At 41.3% G+C, this 17067-nt stretch overlaps 1 protein-coding gene across 2 annotated transcripts in view; it reads right to left on the bottom strand.

Annotated features, from left to right (window-relative positions):
• Window positions 1–342: 342 nt before the first annotated feature.
• Window positions 343–17067, bottom strand: part of LOC103457085 (protein ELFN1-like) — a 128053-nt gene continuing 111328 nt past the window's right edge. For both annotated transcript variants that reach the window (XM_017306031.1, XM_008397060.2), the window contains 4 exons: window positions 8368–8953; window positions 8126–8279; window positions 5685–5851; window positions 343–5179 (listed from right to left, as the gene is read on the bottom strand). In XM_017306031.1, the coding sequence (XP_017161520.1) occupies window positions 3124–5179; window positions 5685–5851; window positions 8126–8279; window positions 8368–8636 (2646 nt within the window). In that variant the 5' untranslated portion in view covers window positions 8637–8953 and the 3' untranslated portion in view covers window positions 343–3123. The remainder of the gene's footprint in view (window positions 5180–5684; window positions 5852–8125; window positions 8280–8367; window positions 8954–17067) is intronic.

Raw genomic sequence — 17067 nt, forward strand, 5'->3', positions numbered from 1 at the left:
GAGTTTTGGTTCGTTCAATCACGGTCGTTTTCTGATTTTGAACAGTGCATTTTGGCTTCCCCATTTGGGAATCTGAAGACATTCATTAGAGGATTAAAATTTTTGAGTTCGGGTTCAAAATCAAAAACGCACCAGTGCGGGTGAGCGGACGGGTAGCTAAGTTTGGGACTCTGAGGTTTCTGAAAAGTCTGAAGGATTTCAAAGCCATGTTGTAGAAACAAAACAGTCACTTTTGTTGCAAATATAGAACTTTTCTCTCTTCTGTACAGCGTTCTCTTTTCAGGATGACAAAGAGCACATGTAGTAGAAGTTCACCAACAGAAAAGGCTGGCTTGTGTTTAGTTTTTTTTGTGTGTGTGTGTGTGTTTTTTTTTTGGCTCAGAGGACAGAGCATATTCCTCTCGGTAGAAAAGGAGGACACGAACGTCTCTTCTGTTGTGTTGGTTTCTGTTTTTAAGCACTTCTCGGCTGAGAGTTTCAAAACAGTCCAAAAACACGGTTACACAACATCGCCATGCCGTATTCAAATAATAAAATATTAATGCTGAGGATCGTAGGGATAATATGAAGACTAGTAATGAGAATAAGAATAATGAATAATAACAACATATTATAATATATTCTTTTACCCTCTTTTTTTAATTTTTATTCCTCTATATAAAAACAGTGGTGAGAAGAAGTTAATACACAGTAGGGCTCTACTACCCCATCGGCTGATTTGGCACATTATACTCTCTCTCTCATAAGAGCTACCTACTCAGTCTCAGCATATTGAAATATTACTGCTGTTTGGCCACCCATCCAGAACCATGTCATCTGATGTTTTAAATCTCCCAGACTCTGGTTGGAGTGCAGCTGTGGTCATGTGTTTGCACACACTTGTCATCGTAATAATTTGCAGATTTTGATGGTTTATTTGGGGGATTCAATTTTCAAGGGTGGAATGATGACACAACTTACAGCTGCAGTGGTTTTAAAGAAGGGGAATTGTGTGGGCAAAATGCTAACCTGTGAGGAGGTTAGTCCCACTTTTCTGTATTAATCTTTATTTTTATTGGTGTGATGGAGCTGATGTGCCTCGCAAAAAGCTTGAACATTATTTTCTATCTTTTCTAGTGGTACTGTCATTTTGTCCAGGTCTGTTTCATTGTTTGCTGTTTTTTATGATTCTGTGGAACCAGATTTTAAAAGCAATGTCTAATTTTCATTGGTCAGGTTTTAGTAATTTTTTTAATGCATTTCTTTTGTCAGCTTCAAGTTATTCCAATGACCATTTTGGGGTTTTCTGTCTTTAGCAGTGGTTGCCAACAATTTAGTCCAGGTCTGAAAAATAGACTTTTCAGTAATATTTTAGTTTATGACAGTCCATTGATTTCAGTCTTTTGATAAGTAATGCTAGTTTCTAAACAACAATTATTACTTTAAGCAGCTACCAGTTGTTATTATTTGCCACCAGTCTGCCAAGGTCAGGTTGAAAGACCCAAACTGTCTCAAATGAGATGAAAACGGCTTCCATGTTCAGGAACAACTGCAAAACCACCTGGAAGATTCTGAGTCAGTGTTTTGAAGTCCATTTAGAATGACGTATCTATTTTCAGTGCAGAAAAACAACGGCTTTCTCAAATAGGCTTAGTAATACTTTCTAGAATACAAACTAATTTAGGCGTAATAGCAGAAAAAAATAGAATCCCATTTGTACGCAAGACATCACATTTTAAAATACTTCTTTCTACATTTTTCTTATAAATGACTCTTGTTTCTCACTTTTGCCTGTTTACTGTTCTCAGCATGTTGCTCCTAAACAGTCCAAAGGGTGATTTCTATGTACACTGATGTTTGTATGTTTAACATTTTCTTATGAAAATATTAAGTTATTTCTGACAAACAAAATTGATATCTTAAACTTTTAACATGGGAAATAAACAAAAGGAAAATGGAGATGTGCTTGAAAGCTGCATTTTTTCTAATAGAAAGAGACCCTGAAATTTAAAATTTTAATTTTAGTTTGGCTTTTTACTTTGTTATGCTGCCGTCTTAGATGTATTGATTTTGTGTTTCTTATATTGTCATATTCTTTCTCAGTTTTACAACATAGATGAGCCGGCTTCTCTTGAAATTAGTTTCTCAGCAGCCTTTCAAAGACAAATTGCTTGTGCAGATGACAAAAAGATGAAGCTATGATGTCATGCTGACAGTAGGGATGCTTTAAAAAGTTAAGTAGGGCATTTCAAACATAAAAATACTGTAGCATCTGTCAATCATGGCAATGGCAGCGTTGTGCCACTGCTTTTTTTTTTCACTGTTCAGTAGCAATAACTGCTAGATCACACAAGGCAGGTGGTTTAATAAATGAGGAAGTCATCCCCAAAATATTTTAACTTTTCCTCAGATTGACACTAAAATAGATGAAAAACAGAGTAAAAACAGAGTGACCGACTGCCATTTAAACTTGACAATAAATGTCTGCTTACTTGTTATAAAATCATTCCACCCTGAAAAAGAAAATACCAAATGAACAATTAGAAGACTTGGGTTATTTTTTATGAGCATATGAAAACCTCTGAATAACACTGTACATTCATTTTGAATGGTTGCTTTTCTGGTTGTTTGACTCGGTTTTTGGAGAGCAATAATTATGGCTCTGTTGAGTTTGAGTCTGTTGGGAGCATCCAAAGCATCACTGGGTTGTTCAAAATGGGTTTTCCTACCACAATTAGGGATTTTTCTATTCTTAATGTTGATTCTACGTTTCTTCTTTCAAAACTTACAAATAGCTACATAAGTCTGAGCTATAATTTCCATTACATTACAAAAAAGTGTCTCAGTCTCAATAATTTATTCATATTTTTGTTCACGATAATAAGTATATTAGCTTGGTCCTCATCCGTTTCGGGAGGAAAAGGCTTAGTTTGTGTAAAATGTGTGCGTGTGTGTTTTTTGTCTCTACCTGTGTGTGCGTGTGTGTGTAAACATGTATGTGCAAAGTGATTTTTTGTAAATCCCATAAGCTGTTTGTGTATATTTACAAGTCTTTGATGAAAATATCCACATATTTGTATCAGTGTGTTATGGATGCAGGGTGTTATACTGAGTTCAAGGTGTTTGGCAACTTCACATATGGGATCAAGCTTTCTGCTGGGCAGATACACCCTTCCAGTAGTCAAGTATGTCATGAAGATCTTCATCCTTGGCAAACTGAACCTTCCGTCTCAGTGCATGCCCAGCTGCCACATATCCTTCGTCCTCTAAGGATGCCTGCCGATGCCTTTTACGGTGCATTTTGAACCTCTCCCAAAGCCCTAGGGTTGGGGTGCATAGGAGCCCTTCCTCCTCCTCGTCTTCCTCAGGACTGGAGCAGTAGCTGAGGTTGTGGTATTGGGGTGAGAGCGGGTAATTTTGTGAAAGCTGGGAGTAGGTTAACTCCCGCTGCTTTGCTTGCCTGCTGAGGGTGATGGGATCCAACACAGAAGGCTTGCGACCTCCTGGGTGGTGGTGAAGCTCCTGAAAGACTTGCGGATGATGCTGAAGCTCCTGGAGATGCTGCTGCGATCCTGGGTAGGAGTGGCGGTGTTCATTGTACTGACGGATCCTCTGGGCCTCGGCCCGTAGGATAGCCGCAGCTGGGTTGACGGTGCGGATGGCGTCTCCTCCCCTTTCCCCGGGTGAGGCTCTTTCGATGTAGCGGGCCTCTGACGAGTGGTACCCTCCCTCAGAGCGGAAGGAGCGAGGGCTCCGGGCGGAGCCAGGAGAGGAGGAGGTGCTAGGCCGTTTGGTTGTCGGAGGAGCTTCCATGCTGTGATGTCGTTGCAAAGATGGATGGTAACTCCTCGACCGTTCTTCTCTTCCTCCTCTTCCACCCTTGTAGACGGGTGAGAGGAACTCGCCTCCTCTCTCTCCTTGCTCGGACAGAAGCACCAGTTGTGGCTCCTCTGTCGAAACGGCTCCTCCACCTGCAGTCGGGGACTTTATTCCCTGCTGAAAGGATGTGGACTCGGATTTGAGAGCATCTATGCAGTTGTTAATGATCTGGTTAACTTTGTCAACTTCTTTAGCAATGGTGGAGATCTCAGCTACTGAGCCCTGGGAATTGGCTTGTGGTAACATCTCCCTTTCTCTCTCTCGCTCCCGTTCCTTTTCGATGCCAGAGCCTCTGACCTCCATGTAGTTCAGCTTGGCAGACTTGTGTCCTGGAGTCTCTATCACCTCCTGAAGCTTGTACGGATCAATCTCGCCTCCCTGGGGAAGGTAGGGCATTCTGGACAAGCTTTCGCCCACAGCAAGCTTTTGTGAGACAGATCCTCCACTCCCTCCCTCTATGTCCCCTTCCCCGCCGTACTTCAGCTCTATCAACGTCCTCTGGATTCTGCTCATCTTTCTCTCCTTCTCCTCCATGATTCTCTTCTTCCTCAGGCAGTGCACGACGAGGCCGAGGAAGAGCAGCATGCCAAACAGACAGCCCAGTATAGTCATGATGTAATGTGTGGCGGACGACTGATTGCGAATCCTCTCTGCACCGGCTCTTCGACCAGTAGAGAAGGTCAAACATGTGTGGTTGAACCTCAGGGAGTATCTGGTAGAAGCCACACAGTAAGTGTAGTCCGTGTTGGGTGTCAAGTTCTTCAGCTCAATATCCTCGCTGTTTTTATTCAGAGTTTTGATTTCAGTAAAGAAGCTGTTATTGTACAGAATCAGTATGTACAATTTCTTAAACAGATAGGGAATCTGAACTGTTATCACTGCACTCGAATGTTCCACTTTTTTTATTGTCATGATAGGCTTGGAGTCTATCAAGTTAGGGCTGTTGCTTATCACTTCGTCGGGAGCCGTCCCCGAGGCACAATCATCCAGTCCGCAGGGGGAGGCGAAGTCTGGCAGCTGGGTGGTGGAGTCAAAGATGTAGAAGGGTGTCACGCTGCTGCCGTCATCTGTGCACACCAGATTAAGCACGTGCAAGGCATTGCGCTGGGCTGGCATGCGAGGGTTCTGGCTCAGCAGGTTGTAGCCGGAGAATCCTTGAGGGGAGTCGCACACCATCCGCTCGCTGGTTCTGTTGGGGAACACAGCTAGCCAGCGCAGGAAACCCAGAAGCTCACATGAGCAGTTGAAGGGGTTGGTGTAGAGTTCACAGGTCGTCAGCTTGGAGAGTCCAGAGAACAAACTGCCATCCAGAACCTGGATCCTGGAGTTGGACAAAGGGAAAGAGAGACTTACAGATGCACTCATGCAACTTGATTCTGCACATCTCACCCCAAAGTCTTCTCTCATCTTGTTCTGAAGACCATTTACTATTTAATGAATCAAATTCTGTCTATGGTCTTGTCTTTCGATCTTTATCTGTTGTTATGCTGCTATTAGAAAGTCAGCGCTCATATTAATAGGCAGCAAAGCATAGGACCCTTGTTCAGGTAAGAACAGAGATGATCAAGCGTTAATATTTTCATTTATCCATGGTCCGGTGGTGTAAAATAGAACTTGATTTTTACGTTTTGTCTGTGTAGCTAAGATAGTTTAAATCCAAAGTCATGAAACTATAGAAACTATATGAATTCTTAAATTTAGAAATAATAGAAGTCATAAAGCGCCTCTTCCCACTGCCTCTCCACTCTGCAGTGTACTTTGTTGTGCAGCCACACCATTCTTTCTTTCACCAGTTTGTTATACACATACAAAGCTGCACACAGTACCTGTTCATGGAGAGATCTATATTCTCCAAATTGGGACACTCCCAGAAGGTGTTGGTTGTAACAGTCTCGATGAGATTAGCTTGCAAGTAGAGATATTGCAGCTTGCCCAGGCCCCGCAGCATCCCCTCTGTCAGGTTTCTCAATTTGTTAAAGCCCATCTGGAGAACCTGGGGAGACAAAGACAAGTGGGATTATCCTAATCTCTGAAGAGCCCGACAGTGCCAGGCGTTGCTCACTACAAGCTGCAAACATACAGAACTAACAGCTGACGGTTCAGAACAGCTACTTTTTCACATGGTGATCTAAGCCTCTGTGCTGCGAATGAATTTTTACCCAGATCTGTCTTGTTCGCATTTTAGCTCCTGGCACCGCTCCAGCAGCTCGGGTGGATTGCATGGAGACTCATTATTGAAAAGCATAAATGAGTGGATGTTTTCAACATCATATCGGTTTCCATTCGCATATGTGAAGTGGGAGGGGGTGGGGGTGGGGGTTTATCCTTCATTTGAATAAAAGTAAAGCATCACACAGAAAACGTCATTTATTACTGTGAGAACTCAATCACAAAGCCATAAATGTCAAAATATAGTAAGTTTTTTTATTTCTGTATTGTTTATGTTCTGGAATTAGAGTTGATTAAACACTTTTTGTATTTTTCTAGGTTTGTGATTGAATTTATATAAAAACGAAAAGGGAGAATTTTTACAACAGTTATTGTTGCTGTATTATTTAGGAACAGCCATTAAAGCTGCAGTATGTAACTTTTGTAAAACATGTTATTTACATATGTCTTAAAACTGTTACTATATCAGTAGAGAATGAGAGGTAATCTGTGAAAAAAATGTAGCTGTCCTGACTCCTCACTGTGTCATCTAAATCAGTGGTCTCCAACCTTTTTATTATCGCGGACCGGTCAAGTTTTTGGAAATTTTGCTGCGGCCCGGAGGGGAGGGGGGTGAACCGTCAGATAAGGCTTCTGCATGTTGTTCCCGCTAAATCCTGAATATACCCAATTTGGGTTGTCTTAGCCCTTTCATCGCAGCCTGTGGGGTTTTCCCCGACTGGGAACAAGAATACGACCTGCTGAATGTGACAGGTAGCCAATCAGAAAGCGCGGTGACGTAAGAACAGAGGGGAATCCCAAACAGCTGACATATCGCGCAACTGAGAGKCCGGTAGATATCGGAGATGATATGTGGAAATGTTTATTATTAAATCTAAAAGGTCATTATTATGTGTTTGTTTCTTACTGTTTCTTACTCATTTTGCTGTTTGTGAGCCCAGCGTTGGCGCGCAAGTAACCAAGAGAATCCGATTAAAGGATTTTCAAAATAAAAGATCCTCCAGGCTCAAATAATACATAAAACGGAAATTTTTAATTATTTCTTGCTCGGCCCGGTACCATTTGGTCCACGGACCGGGGGTTGGGGACCACTGATCTAAAGAAAAGTACTGCTCTTGGTCAGGAACAACCAATCAGAGCCAGGAGGAGGGTCTTAGCAGTGTGAATCACCCTCATGTTCATGCTGCTCAATGTGCTAATGGCAGAGAAACAATTTACGGTTACAGAAAAACTGATATTCACCGTCATTGGCAGCCTTGCTAACTAAACTTAATATTTATGGCAAACTTTGTTGTTGGAAAGTATCTCCAATATACAGTAGCAGAGAACAAATAAGGAGGGTGTGAGCAGCGCATACACAAACTTGATTGGCAGAGCCCAATGCTGACCCTCTCCCTGGCTCTGATTGGTTGATTCAGACTGAGGTTTATTTCTGCAAATTGAGCTTTCACAGATTGCCTGTCTTGTACTATTCAGGACAAGTAACCCAGACTGTGACTTTGCTAGGCTGCTAGCAAAGTCGTAAGAAAACCAAATTCTCCCAGTCTGGCCCTGATGCTCCATCGTACCAAAGCAAAGTGTGAAGCCACAGTGATCAATCAGACTTTGACGTGTGTCAAATGGATGGATTTCAGGTAGAAATGTAATCTATTTTGCTAACCTTCATGAATTCCTGTAAAATTGAAAATTCCTACAGTAGCAAGGATCACTTAAGCAACTTCCAGCGATAGTGCGCCGAGGATTTTGTTGTTACAGCCCAGACTTCTGGACTCAATGAAGAAATGTTTAAAGTCAGCTAAAGATACGCCATTTTTTTTATTTAGTAAAATAATTATATTACGCATTTAGGTTTGCATTATTGCATCGGATATTTGTTTAGTATAATTGGTGTGGGGTTTAACATGTGTTGGTGTGTATCAGTGAACAACTCATGTCCTCAGATACACTTGAGCCAGTCTCACTGAGTTTGAGATATTTTACAGAAAAAGGCAGTTTTGCGTCTCTAGATGTTAGGGCATGCATCTTCTAGATAAAAGATGGATACTTTTGTTGTGCGTGGGCATACAGACATGTCCATGTATCTACTATCATGGCTTACCTGCAGGTTAAACTGTGCCGAGAACGCTCCGTCTTCCACATAGCTGATATCGTTCTTGGTGAGGTTCAGGTAGGTGAGGTTTCCGAAGCGACTGAGCGAGGAATAATGCACCGACCGTATCTTGTTCTCATTCAGCCTCAGATCCACAATCGTGCTGCGGATGTAGTAGATATTTAACCAAAACAAAAACTTTAAAAATCAATTACAAAGAAGCTTTCAAGTGTTTTTTTTTTTTTTTCTACCTATTTATGTGGGAAGGGATGGCCTCGTAGGGCGGCTGGTTCATGCTGCAGATGGCCAGCCACACAAAGCCTTTCTCCCCTTCGATAAGCCAGCAGTCTGCCTTTACAGCCGGCAGTCGGAGCAGCGACAACAGAGCGAGGCAGCAGACGAAGGAGCCGGTTGTGGATAAGATTCCTGCCTTGCTGTGTCTCAGCTGTCCTGTTCTCTGGGCCATTTGGGACGTCATTACAATGTCCGACGGAGGAATCTGACCAGAGATCCCTGCCATTTAACATGTATTCATGTAGCCTGCAGTCATTAGAAAGCTTTGGCCAAACTTTTGTTTTCCTCTCAGATTGTTAAATGACTGATTAGAGTAAAAATGAGTGAATCACTTGGATATGGCACTTTACTGGCAGTAAGTAAACAGCATCTATCGCCTAAATAAAGTCCACATGTATTATTTTCGGTGGAAATTGGCAAGCTGAGTTTGTCCTGCTGCTAGACCGGTTTTCACTTCTCCTGAGGCCATCTCTTATTCGACCGGCTCCTCTTCTCATTCTTCCTCGGCGCTCGTCGGTCTTCCCTCGGCACGAGAACTTATCTCTGGTGAGGAAAACAAACGGAGACGAGGGTGTTAGTCGAGGGTCTTTCATTAAGCAGACGTGTTTGTCCGTGAGACGCAGCGATCTGAACCCTGTTACCGACATGATGAGACGAGGAAGGAACTTATTCCCTCCACGTCTAAGTTGATGTATGCAGCCGTACACACACGGCGTTGAGTTCTTACACTCAGAAGACATCGCAAGTACAAATCACACTTGCGTGTTTTTTAACAGATTCTGTGCCGCTGTTCCTCCATTAGCCTCGGGGCTTTGGTGGGCTGCCGCTAACAATAGCCCAGCTATAGATACTCTTTCTAATTAATTTATGTGGGCCAAATAAAACACTCTCCGTGAGAGAAAAAAGAAAAGGAAAGCTGATGTATGATGGATTGAGAGGCTGAAGGAGGCTCCCAGCAGGCCTCCCTTGGTGAGAATGTGTGTGGAGGGGGAAAGAGATGAAAGCAGCAAGCATGAGAGAAGGAAGCTAGCAAGAAAGAAAAGAAGCAGCATTCCTGTTTGACAAAAGCTCATTCTGGAAAGAAACCAGGATAAAGTATTCTTTGAGTGTTTGAGAAATCTGTTTGGAAAAAAAAGAGGCAGAGATTAAACAGGAAGTGACATTGAATAGATTAAGGAAGTTCTTGATTGTTTCAACAACACAAAAGCCCAATCTTTACACCAATATGCTTATTTTAAGTTCCTCTTGCATTTGTAACATTTTCAGTTTTACTTTTCTCGCGCCATCACCAGGCTCAGTGCAGGAACCGCCGTCAGCTTCATGCACACAGCGGGCGAACTCACAGTGGCACAAGAAACGGCCTTCCTGCAGACCAAGGGTGGAAGCTTAGGTAAACAAAGCGTTGAGAACGCAAATCACCGGGGTGCAGAAACGCTGCAGAGCTGGAAGGGACACAAGGGATGCAGAGACGGCTGATTCCTGCCTGCAGGAGCAGAGGAGGGAGCTGGAGAGCAGGCCAGCTGGGGGAAATGTGCACCTGCCCTCCTTTTGTAACATATACACATAACAGCTAACATGATACACACAGAAAGAAATGTTAGGAGGCTGTCAGCCTTTTTTCCATTTGGCATCATTCATCGGGTTCCCCGCCACGCTCCCGCTAACAGCTTACGGTACGGGGAACCGCCTTGGCATTCGGAGAACGGCCCTGTGGCACATGACAGCATTTGAAATCGTGACCAGCTTGCTTCACACTAGTCATCGTACTTTCAAAAATTTATGAGGTACAAACCGTCTTAGGATGAGAAACTTAATGTGACCTTACCACTGCTTTACAGAAAGAAGGATTGCTGAGATTATAGTGACATACCTCATGCTAATGCAGAGGAACCCTTTGAAATTCACACCCCAGATCCAAATACATACTGCACTATTGAGGACAGGAGAGCATCAGGAGCCACAACAGGGTTAGAATAGCTTTGGTTTTTTTTATTATAGTAGGAAAACAGAATGACACAATTCATTGACGGTTGACAAACTGCTTGTGTGGGGCTAAAAAAACCCCAAAAAACTTTATATCAGTTTAAAAGACTAATAAATTCATAAACACAAAATAAAAGATATTATATCTATAATATAGAATAAATATCAGGAGTAGAGCTTAGCCTGGGACTTTGATGTCTAGGCTAAAAATTGTCAAAAAAAATATTTTTTGTGATAATTGATTTGTAAGAGCAACAAAGGCCATTGAGTGAGCCAAACAAAACAAGAACAAACAAAAAAAAATAATGTTTTCATGTTTCATGTACTGTGATAAATCCACACACACACACACACGCACGCACGCACGCACGCACGCACGCACGCACGCACACGCACACACACACACACACACACACACAACATATTCCTACAGCACATTGCCCCTTCTCTTTATGACTGATGAGGAGCATTTGTAGATGCGTTTCCTCCAGGGCAGGTTGTGAGCGAGGCAGAAATATGAGCACATTTATAACAGACGCACTCGTATATGTATACACAGACAGCCATGCACATAAACACAAGTAAAACATCCTGCAGCTCTTCATTTCAGAGTGTAGTGGCACGTCACACACTTAAACAGGTTCTCTCATTACTATTCAGAACCAAAGTGCGAAGGAGCAGCAGACTGGCTAAAAGTCATCAAGAGAAACACGATGACGTATTTGAGGAGAGAAGGCTGATGCACTTACAGAACAGCAAGACTCTACACATGCTGTAATTAACTAATTCACACTTTGAAGAAACCAAAAACAACCAATCAGAGCCAGGAGGCTGTCAGTCAACCTCGTGAACGCGCTGCCCATTCTTGCACTGAAGATGAACTATCAGGAACAGAAGGAACTTCTTAAAGAGACTGAATCCTAATTTCAAAGCATCAAACTGGAAAGTCAAATTTCTTTTATGTTTGACATACACATTTTATCAACATATGCATTTTAACAACATAGTTGATTGTGAGACGATGTGCCATGGAATCTGTATCACACCGGTCCTTTAAAGGTGCATTCACACCAGCCCTGTTTAGTCCGCTTAAGCTGAACTCTAGTTCGTTTCACTAGAACACAGGTGTCAAAGTCCAGTCCTCCAGGGCCGATGTCCTGCAACTTTTAGATGTGCCGCTGCTGGACCACACCTGAATACAATAATTAGTCCTTAGCAAGGCTCTACACAAGGAGGAGGTAATTAAGCCATTTGATTCCAGTGTTTTGTACCTGTGGCACATCTAAAAACTTCAGGAAAGCGGCTCTTGAGGACTGGAGTTTGACACCCCTGGTCTAGAAGGTCCGATTTGTTTGGGGAGGTATGAATGCACAATCAAACTCTGACGTGGACCAAAAAGTGAACTCTGGTCCACCTAAAAACCTCTGGTTCAGTTCGGTTGAAGTGAATGGTTTGAATACATATGTGGACCAGAGACTGCTTCAAAAGCATGAAGTGGACTACAGTACATGGGATTCTGAATCAATAGAACCAATGGAAATGGCTTGTGACCTTTTACCAAGGAAAAAAGAAAAATCCTACAACCACTTAAATCTGACGCTACTCCATTTTTGTTTACATTTTGTGAAGAAAGTTGAGCTCAGTGTCGTTTTCTGAGGTTTTCGTGTCGTTTCCTTCAGTAGTTCTTGATGCAGCGCCACCACAGGCGAGGGTGGGGAACAGGTTTATCAATTAATTTGGATGGTTTGACACAGCTCAGTGTAAAACACACCGACTAAAAATGTAGTAAATGTTCAGTTTCTGGTCCCTGAACTGAGTCTACCAGAGTATCTGGTGTGGAAACACAATAAGCATCCTTAACTTTTTGCGAATAATGCATCGGGCACAACATTCTGACCATCTGTTATACATTTTAATATTTGCATTAACGGCGTTGTTGTGAAACTGTGGTATTTTTAAAGTACTTTATATTATTCTGAGAATCACATACAGACCCGTGCCTACGATATACCAGTTCTTCACAATATAAAGTAATGTACTTTTTTTTTTGTTTTTAAATGTGAATGACGAGAGAATATTAAAATACAGCATTACTGAACAGGCATAATAAACCAAGTTCTCTCTGTAGGATTCAGCATTTTCACGCCTTCTTTCTTTTATCAGATTGTTCACCTAAAACTTCACTACAATCACTTTTCTTCTTCTCAACTATGAAAAAAAAAAGCCTCGATGTTTGTATGCCAGAAATCAAAAATCAGCCGGCACATTTAAGTGATCGGTGGCAGAGTGTTTGTGATGAGCAGAGCCCCCATAAAACAGTAAAGGAAACGACAGGAACAAAGAGACGGCTTGCTGTGACAGGAGAGACCATCTTAATGTTCGTCTTTTCAGATTGATGCATCCGTGGCTTCAAGTGTTGTTTCGCTGTCTCAAGCTGTAAGCAAAGAGTCAACAACGCCGTGCGTCTGACTATACAAGCTTAACCTTTCAGCCAGGTCATATTTTATTCAAGAAGCGGTCAGGCGGGGAAGCAATGGGTTGTTCTTAATACTCAGGCTTTTTGAGTCTACCTAGTTTAAATGTAAAACGAGCCATTCGGACGATTTTAAAAGGAAAATGAAACAGTTTCTCCTTCAGTAGATTTTTTTTTTTTTGTAAAAAACTTTGTCATCTCAAAGTTACAAACCCTAAGTCCACAGTTAGGAGTTAATTTCCATCACATAACTCACTTTTCTAAGCTGCTTGAAACACCTTGTTTGAAGTCCAAGCTTTTACTCCGCCACCATGAAATGCATTTGCATAAAGTACTTAGTGGCTGAGTCTGACACATCTCAAACAAAGTTCTGCCTTGTTTTCCCTCATGAAACAGCAACTCAACCTGAGCAAAGTGGGCTCTTCACGGATGAGCTGAGATTAATTGAACCGCCGATGACATCAGTTTGATCGGTTTTGGCAACCAACCCACACGGTCTGTTTCATCAGAAACAATAGCATAAATACGGTCTTGTGAAATCCATTCTACTCTGTTTAATTTTTCCAAATATTCCACTTTTTCTATTTTTACTTTTCCCACTCAGGTCTTCTGGTTCTGGTCTGCTGTGCATCCCCAGAACCAGAACCAGAACCAAATGCAAAGAAGCAGCATTCAGCTTCTATGCACCACAAATCTGGAATATATTTCCAGAAAACCGCAAAACAGCTGAAACACTGAGTTCCTTTAAATTAAGGCAAAATCTCCATCTGTGGCTTTTGACCCATAATAAATGGAACATTGATCTTCATATTTGATGTGTATTGATTATTTTTACCAGTTGTAATGTCTGTCACTGGTTTTCACAACTGTTGACTATATGATGTGCTTATGATGGGTTTGATTTGTTGTTTTTTTTTACAATGTAAACCATTTTGAACTGCCGAGTTGGTGACATGTGCTATACAAATAAATTTGATTGATTGATTTTAAATTCCATCCATATTTATTAACCCAAAATGGAAATATGGAGTGGATGGAAACAGTTCAACCAATCAATGGCCAAAGAGATCCGTATTTAATGTTATTTAAGTTTCACATATATAGCAAAGTGGTGTTGTTGAGCAGAACATTGGACAATACAGGGTATTTAAAAGTATGTCACTATCATTAAAAACAAAGAAATTCAGTCATCTTTTTAGGCTCGTTTTTAAATCCTGCCATTCCCTTGACAGGAAGTTCATTTAATGTTTGTACTTTTCATAACAGAATCCCCAAATCCTTGCCTACTTTGCTGCTGTTACACTTAAATTTCCCCATTGTGGGATAGTAAAATATCCATCCATCCATCCATTTTCTTGCACCCTTTTCCCCTCAATGGGGTCGGGAGGGGTGCTGGTGCCCATCTCCAGCCAACGTTTCGGGCGAGGGGCGGGGTACACCCTGGACAGGTCGCCAGTCTGTCGCAGGGCAACACAGAGACACACAGGATACACAACCATGCACACACACACTCACACCTAGGGACAATTTGGAGAGGCCAATTAACCTGACAGTCATGTTTTTGGACTGTGGGAGGAAACCGGAGTACCCGGAGAAAACCCACGCACGCACAGGAAGAACATGCAAACTCCATGCAGAAAGACCCCAGGCCGGGAATTGAACCCAGAACCTTCTTGCTGCAAGGCAACAGCTCTACCAACTGCGCCACTGTGCAGCCCGATAGTAAAATATATTTTTTCTATTTTATTTAAATCAGATGTGTTGATAAACCATGGTGAAGATCAGGACTGAGAACAGCAGATTCAAATCAAAGCAAATGTATGTGTTAAGAATGGTACAGTCAAAGTCTAGATATAAATACAATTGAGACTGTCAAAACTTGACACCTAAAATTTTTTGGCTGATCTAAATGGGCTTGAATAGCCTTGTTAGAACAGACTTACTCCCAAAAGTTGGAGTCATAATTCCACTAAAAGGCGATTCTACAAACCAAAAATAACATATTCTCTTTCTGCTTCACAATTATTCACTGATTGCCTGTCTCATGAAATCAGAATTAGAGCACATTGAAGTTTGCGACTGTGACGTGACAAAATGTGAGAAAATTCACAGAGAATGAATACTTTTGCATTGGAAATGGGGAGCACACGATCCCTGGACCTCCATGGGAATGTCACCTCAGTGTCACCCATCTCTCTCTCCATCCATCAAGACTGATTGACTCCTGCAGAAACGAGCCTTCAACATCACACAGCATCACAAATCCTGAAGGGAAACAACATCGTACATCTGTCCTTTCCCTCCAACGCCGGCGGCTGTTTAACACCTGGGGGCAGACGGGGGAGGGCCAGGGGGAGTTGATGGTAGTAATAAAAAAGGCGGGCATGGTGCAGTGTGAGGTTTAAGATGACATCCTCGTTTGTCCTATAAGAGATATGAACGCAGAGAGCATGGCTGACATTTCTACAGTAAAAATAGAGAGCGGTCTTTTCTCTGCTCCGTGTTGTAAACGGCCACAACAGGGCAGGAAATGCCATTCTTCAAGCTCCTCTGCTTTTTCTCATCTTGGAATATCATCTGTCTCTGTAGGTTTTTTTTCTCTGACTTGGTGTAGAAGTTAGGTCAGAACAAAAGGCAGAACTGAAACTCAGTCCACCCTGCAGTGCTACACCTCAGACTACAGTGAACATGTAAGATAACCAACCCACAGCGTTAGGCTTCGTACACTTTAGGGATGCACAATGTTTAGTCAATATCTGATATGCCGATATACGAAAACTCATTTGGTCGATAAACGATACCAATAATGATATTTTTTCTTATACCTACTTACTGAAACTGTATGGCTTTTTCTACTGTGGAATTAAAATACTGCATTATCTTTGTCAATCTAACCTGCTACCAAATGCAAACGCTAAGTAGGCTGAAAATGATGGAGCACTTTCAACTTGCATTATGATTAATGTCAAATTTATTCATGACGTCTGCTCTCTATTAGACAATGACAACATTCAAACAGTGCAGAGTTGACGTTGTGGTGGTTTGTCATAAAAAAACAACACAATTTTTTTATCGGTGAGTTATTTTGACGGAATGCTGGACGTTCGATAATAAATTTCAGAGCTAATATCGGCCGATACCATACTGATAGTATTGTACATCCCCAGTACTTATGAAACATTATTTGATGTTCAAGAAGAAAAGCAGAGACAGAGGAAGGCAGAACAGGAACGACATTAATTCTGGACAATTTATTTTTCCTCCTCTTCACCTCAAAATACAAAAGTGACCAAATATTGTTTGTAACAGCATTACAAACTAATTGCAGAGTTGTAAAGTTTAAGTAGCGTTTTTAAGCCGATACATTTCTATGACTCATTTTGCTGTGACCAGTGGACTGGACTTTGCTGGACTTTTAAGTTACTCTCTAAAGATGTTGCTATGACAGCGCAGTTAACCTATGGATGGCAATAATAAAAATGACAATAAATAATTGATCAAATTCAAAAAATATTTTCAGACAATCATGTCTCTCTGCAACAATGTGAATATATTATTGTGCTCTTGAATCTAAAGCTTTTTAAATAATAAAAATCTGTAAGCTGTGACTTTGGAATAAGAACGATACATGCAGGATTTCACACAAAACCCATATTTTATCATAAGAATCCCAAAATATTCTGTGATGACGTGATGTGTCTGTATTTAAAATAACATAGACATGTACCTATATACCTAGATTCTATGGAGTTTTAACAAGAAATATTTGTCATTTCAAACAATGTTGGCAGCGTACACCTAAATGATAAATATTCATATGAAATCTATATTCCGTGGAAAACATTCCAAAATATCCTCAGACATATGTGACTACAAGAGAAACAATTTGAACTGAGTCCCATGAGCCTGAATGTAACAACTTAACCAAAACAACTGTTGAACCTTGAAGCCGTTTAACAAAAAGTAACCTTGCATTTCAGGCTAAAAGTCTGCAGCTTCCTGCTGAATCTAAAACATGATTTTGTTTGTTTCATTTTAGTCATTTAGTTGTAGCTGCATGAGTCTGAAAACCATATTGTTACATTAATCAAACACAGGGTTATTTAATTATACATTATTTTTATTTTTTTCTAAACCTTATTTAATTATATATCAACTTTAGGAATTTAATAGAAACCTATGAAAAGTGTCAGACTTCAGC

This window comes from Poecilia reticulata, linkage group LG1 (assembly GCF_000633615.1).
Source record: "Poecilia reticulata strain Guanapo linkage group LG1, Guppy_female_1.0+MT, whole genome shotgun sequence".
NCBI classification, from domain to species: Eukaryota; Metazoa; Chordata; class Actinopteri; order Cyprinodontiformes; family Poeciliidae; genus Poecilia; species Poecilia reticulata.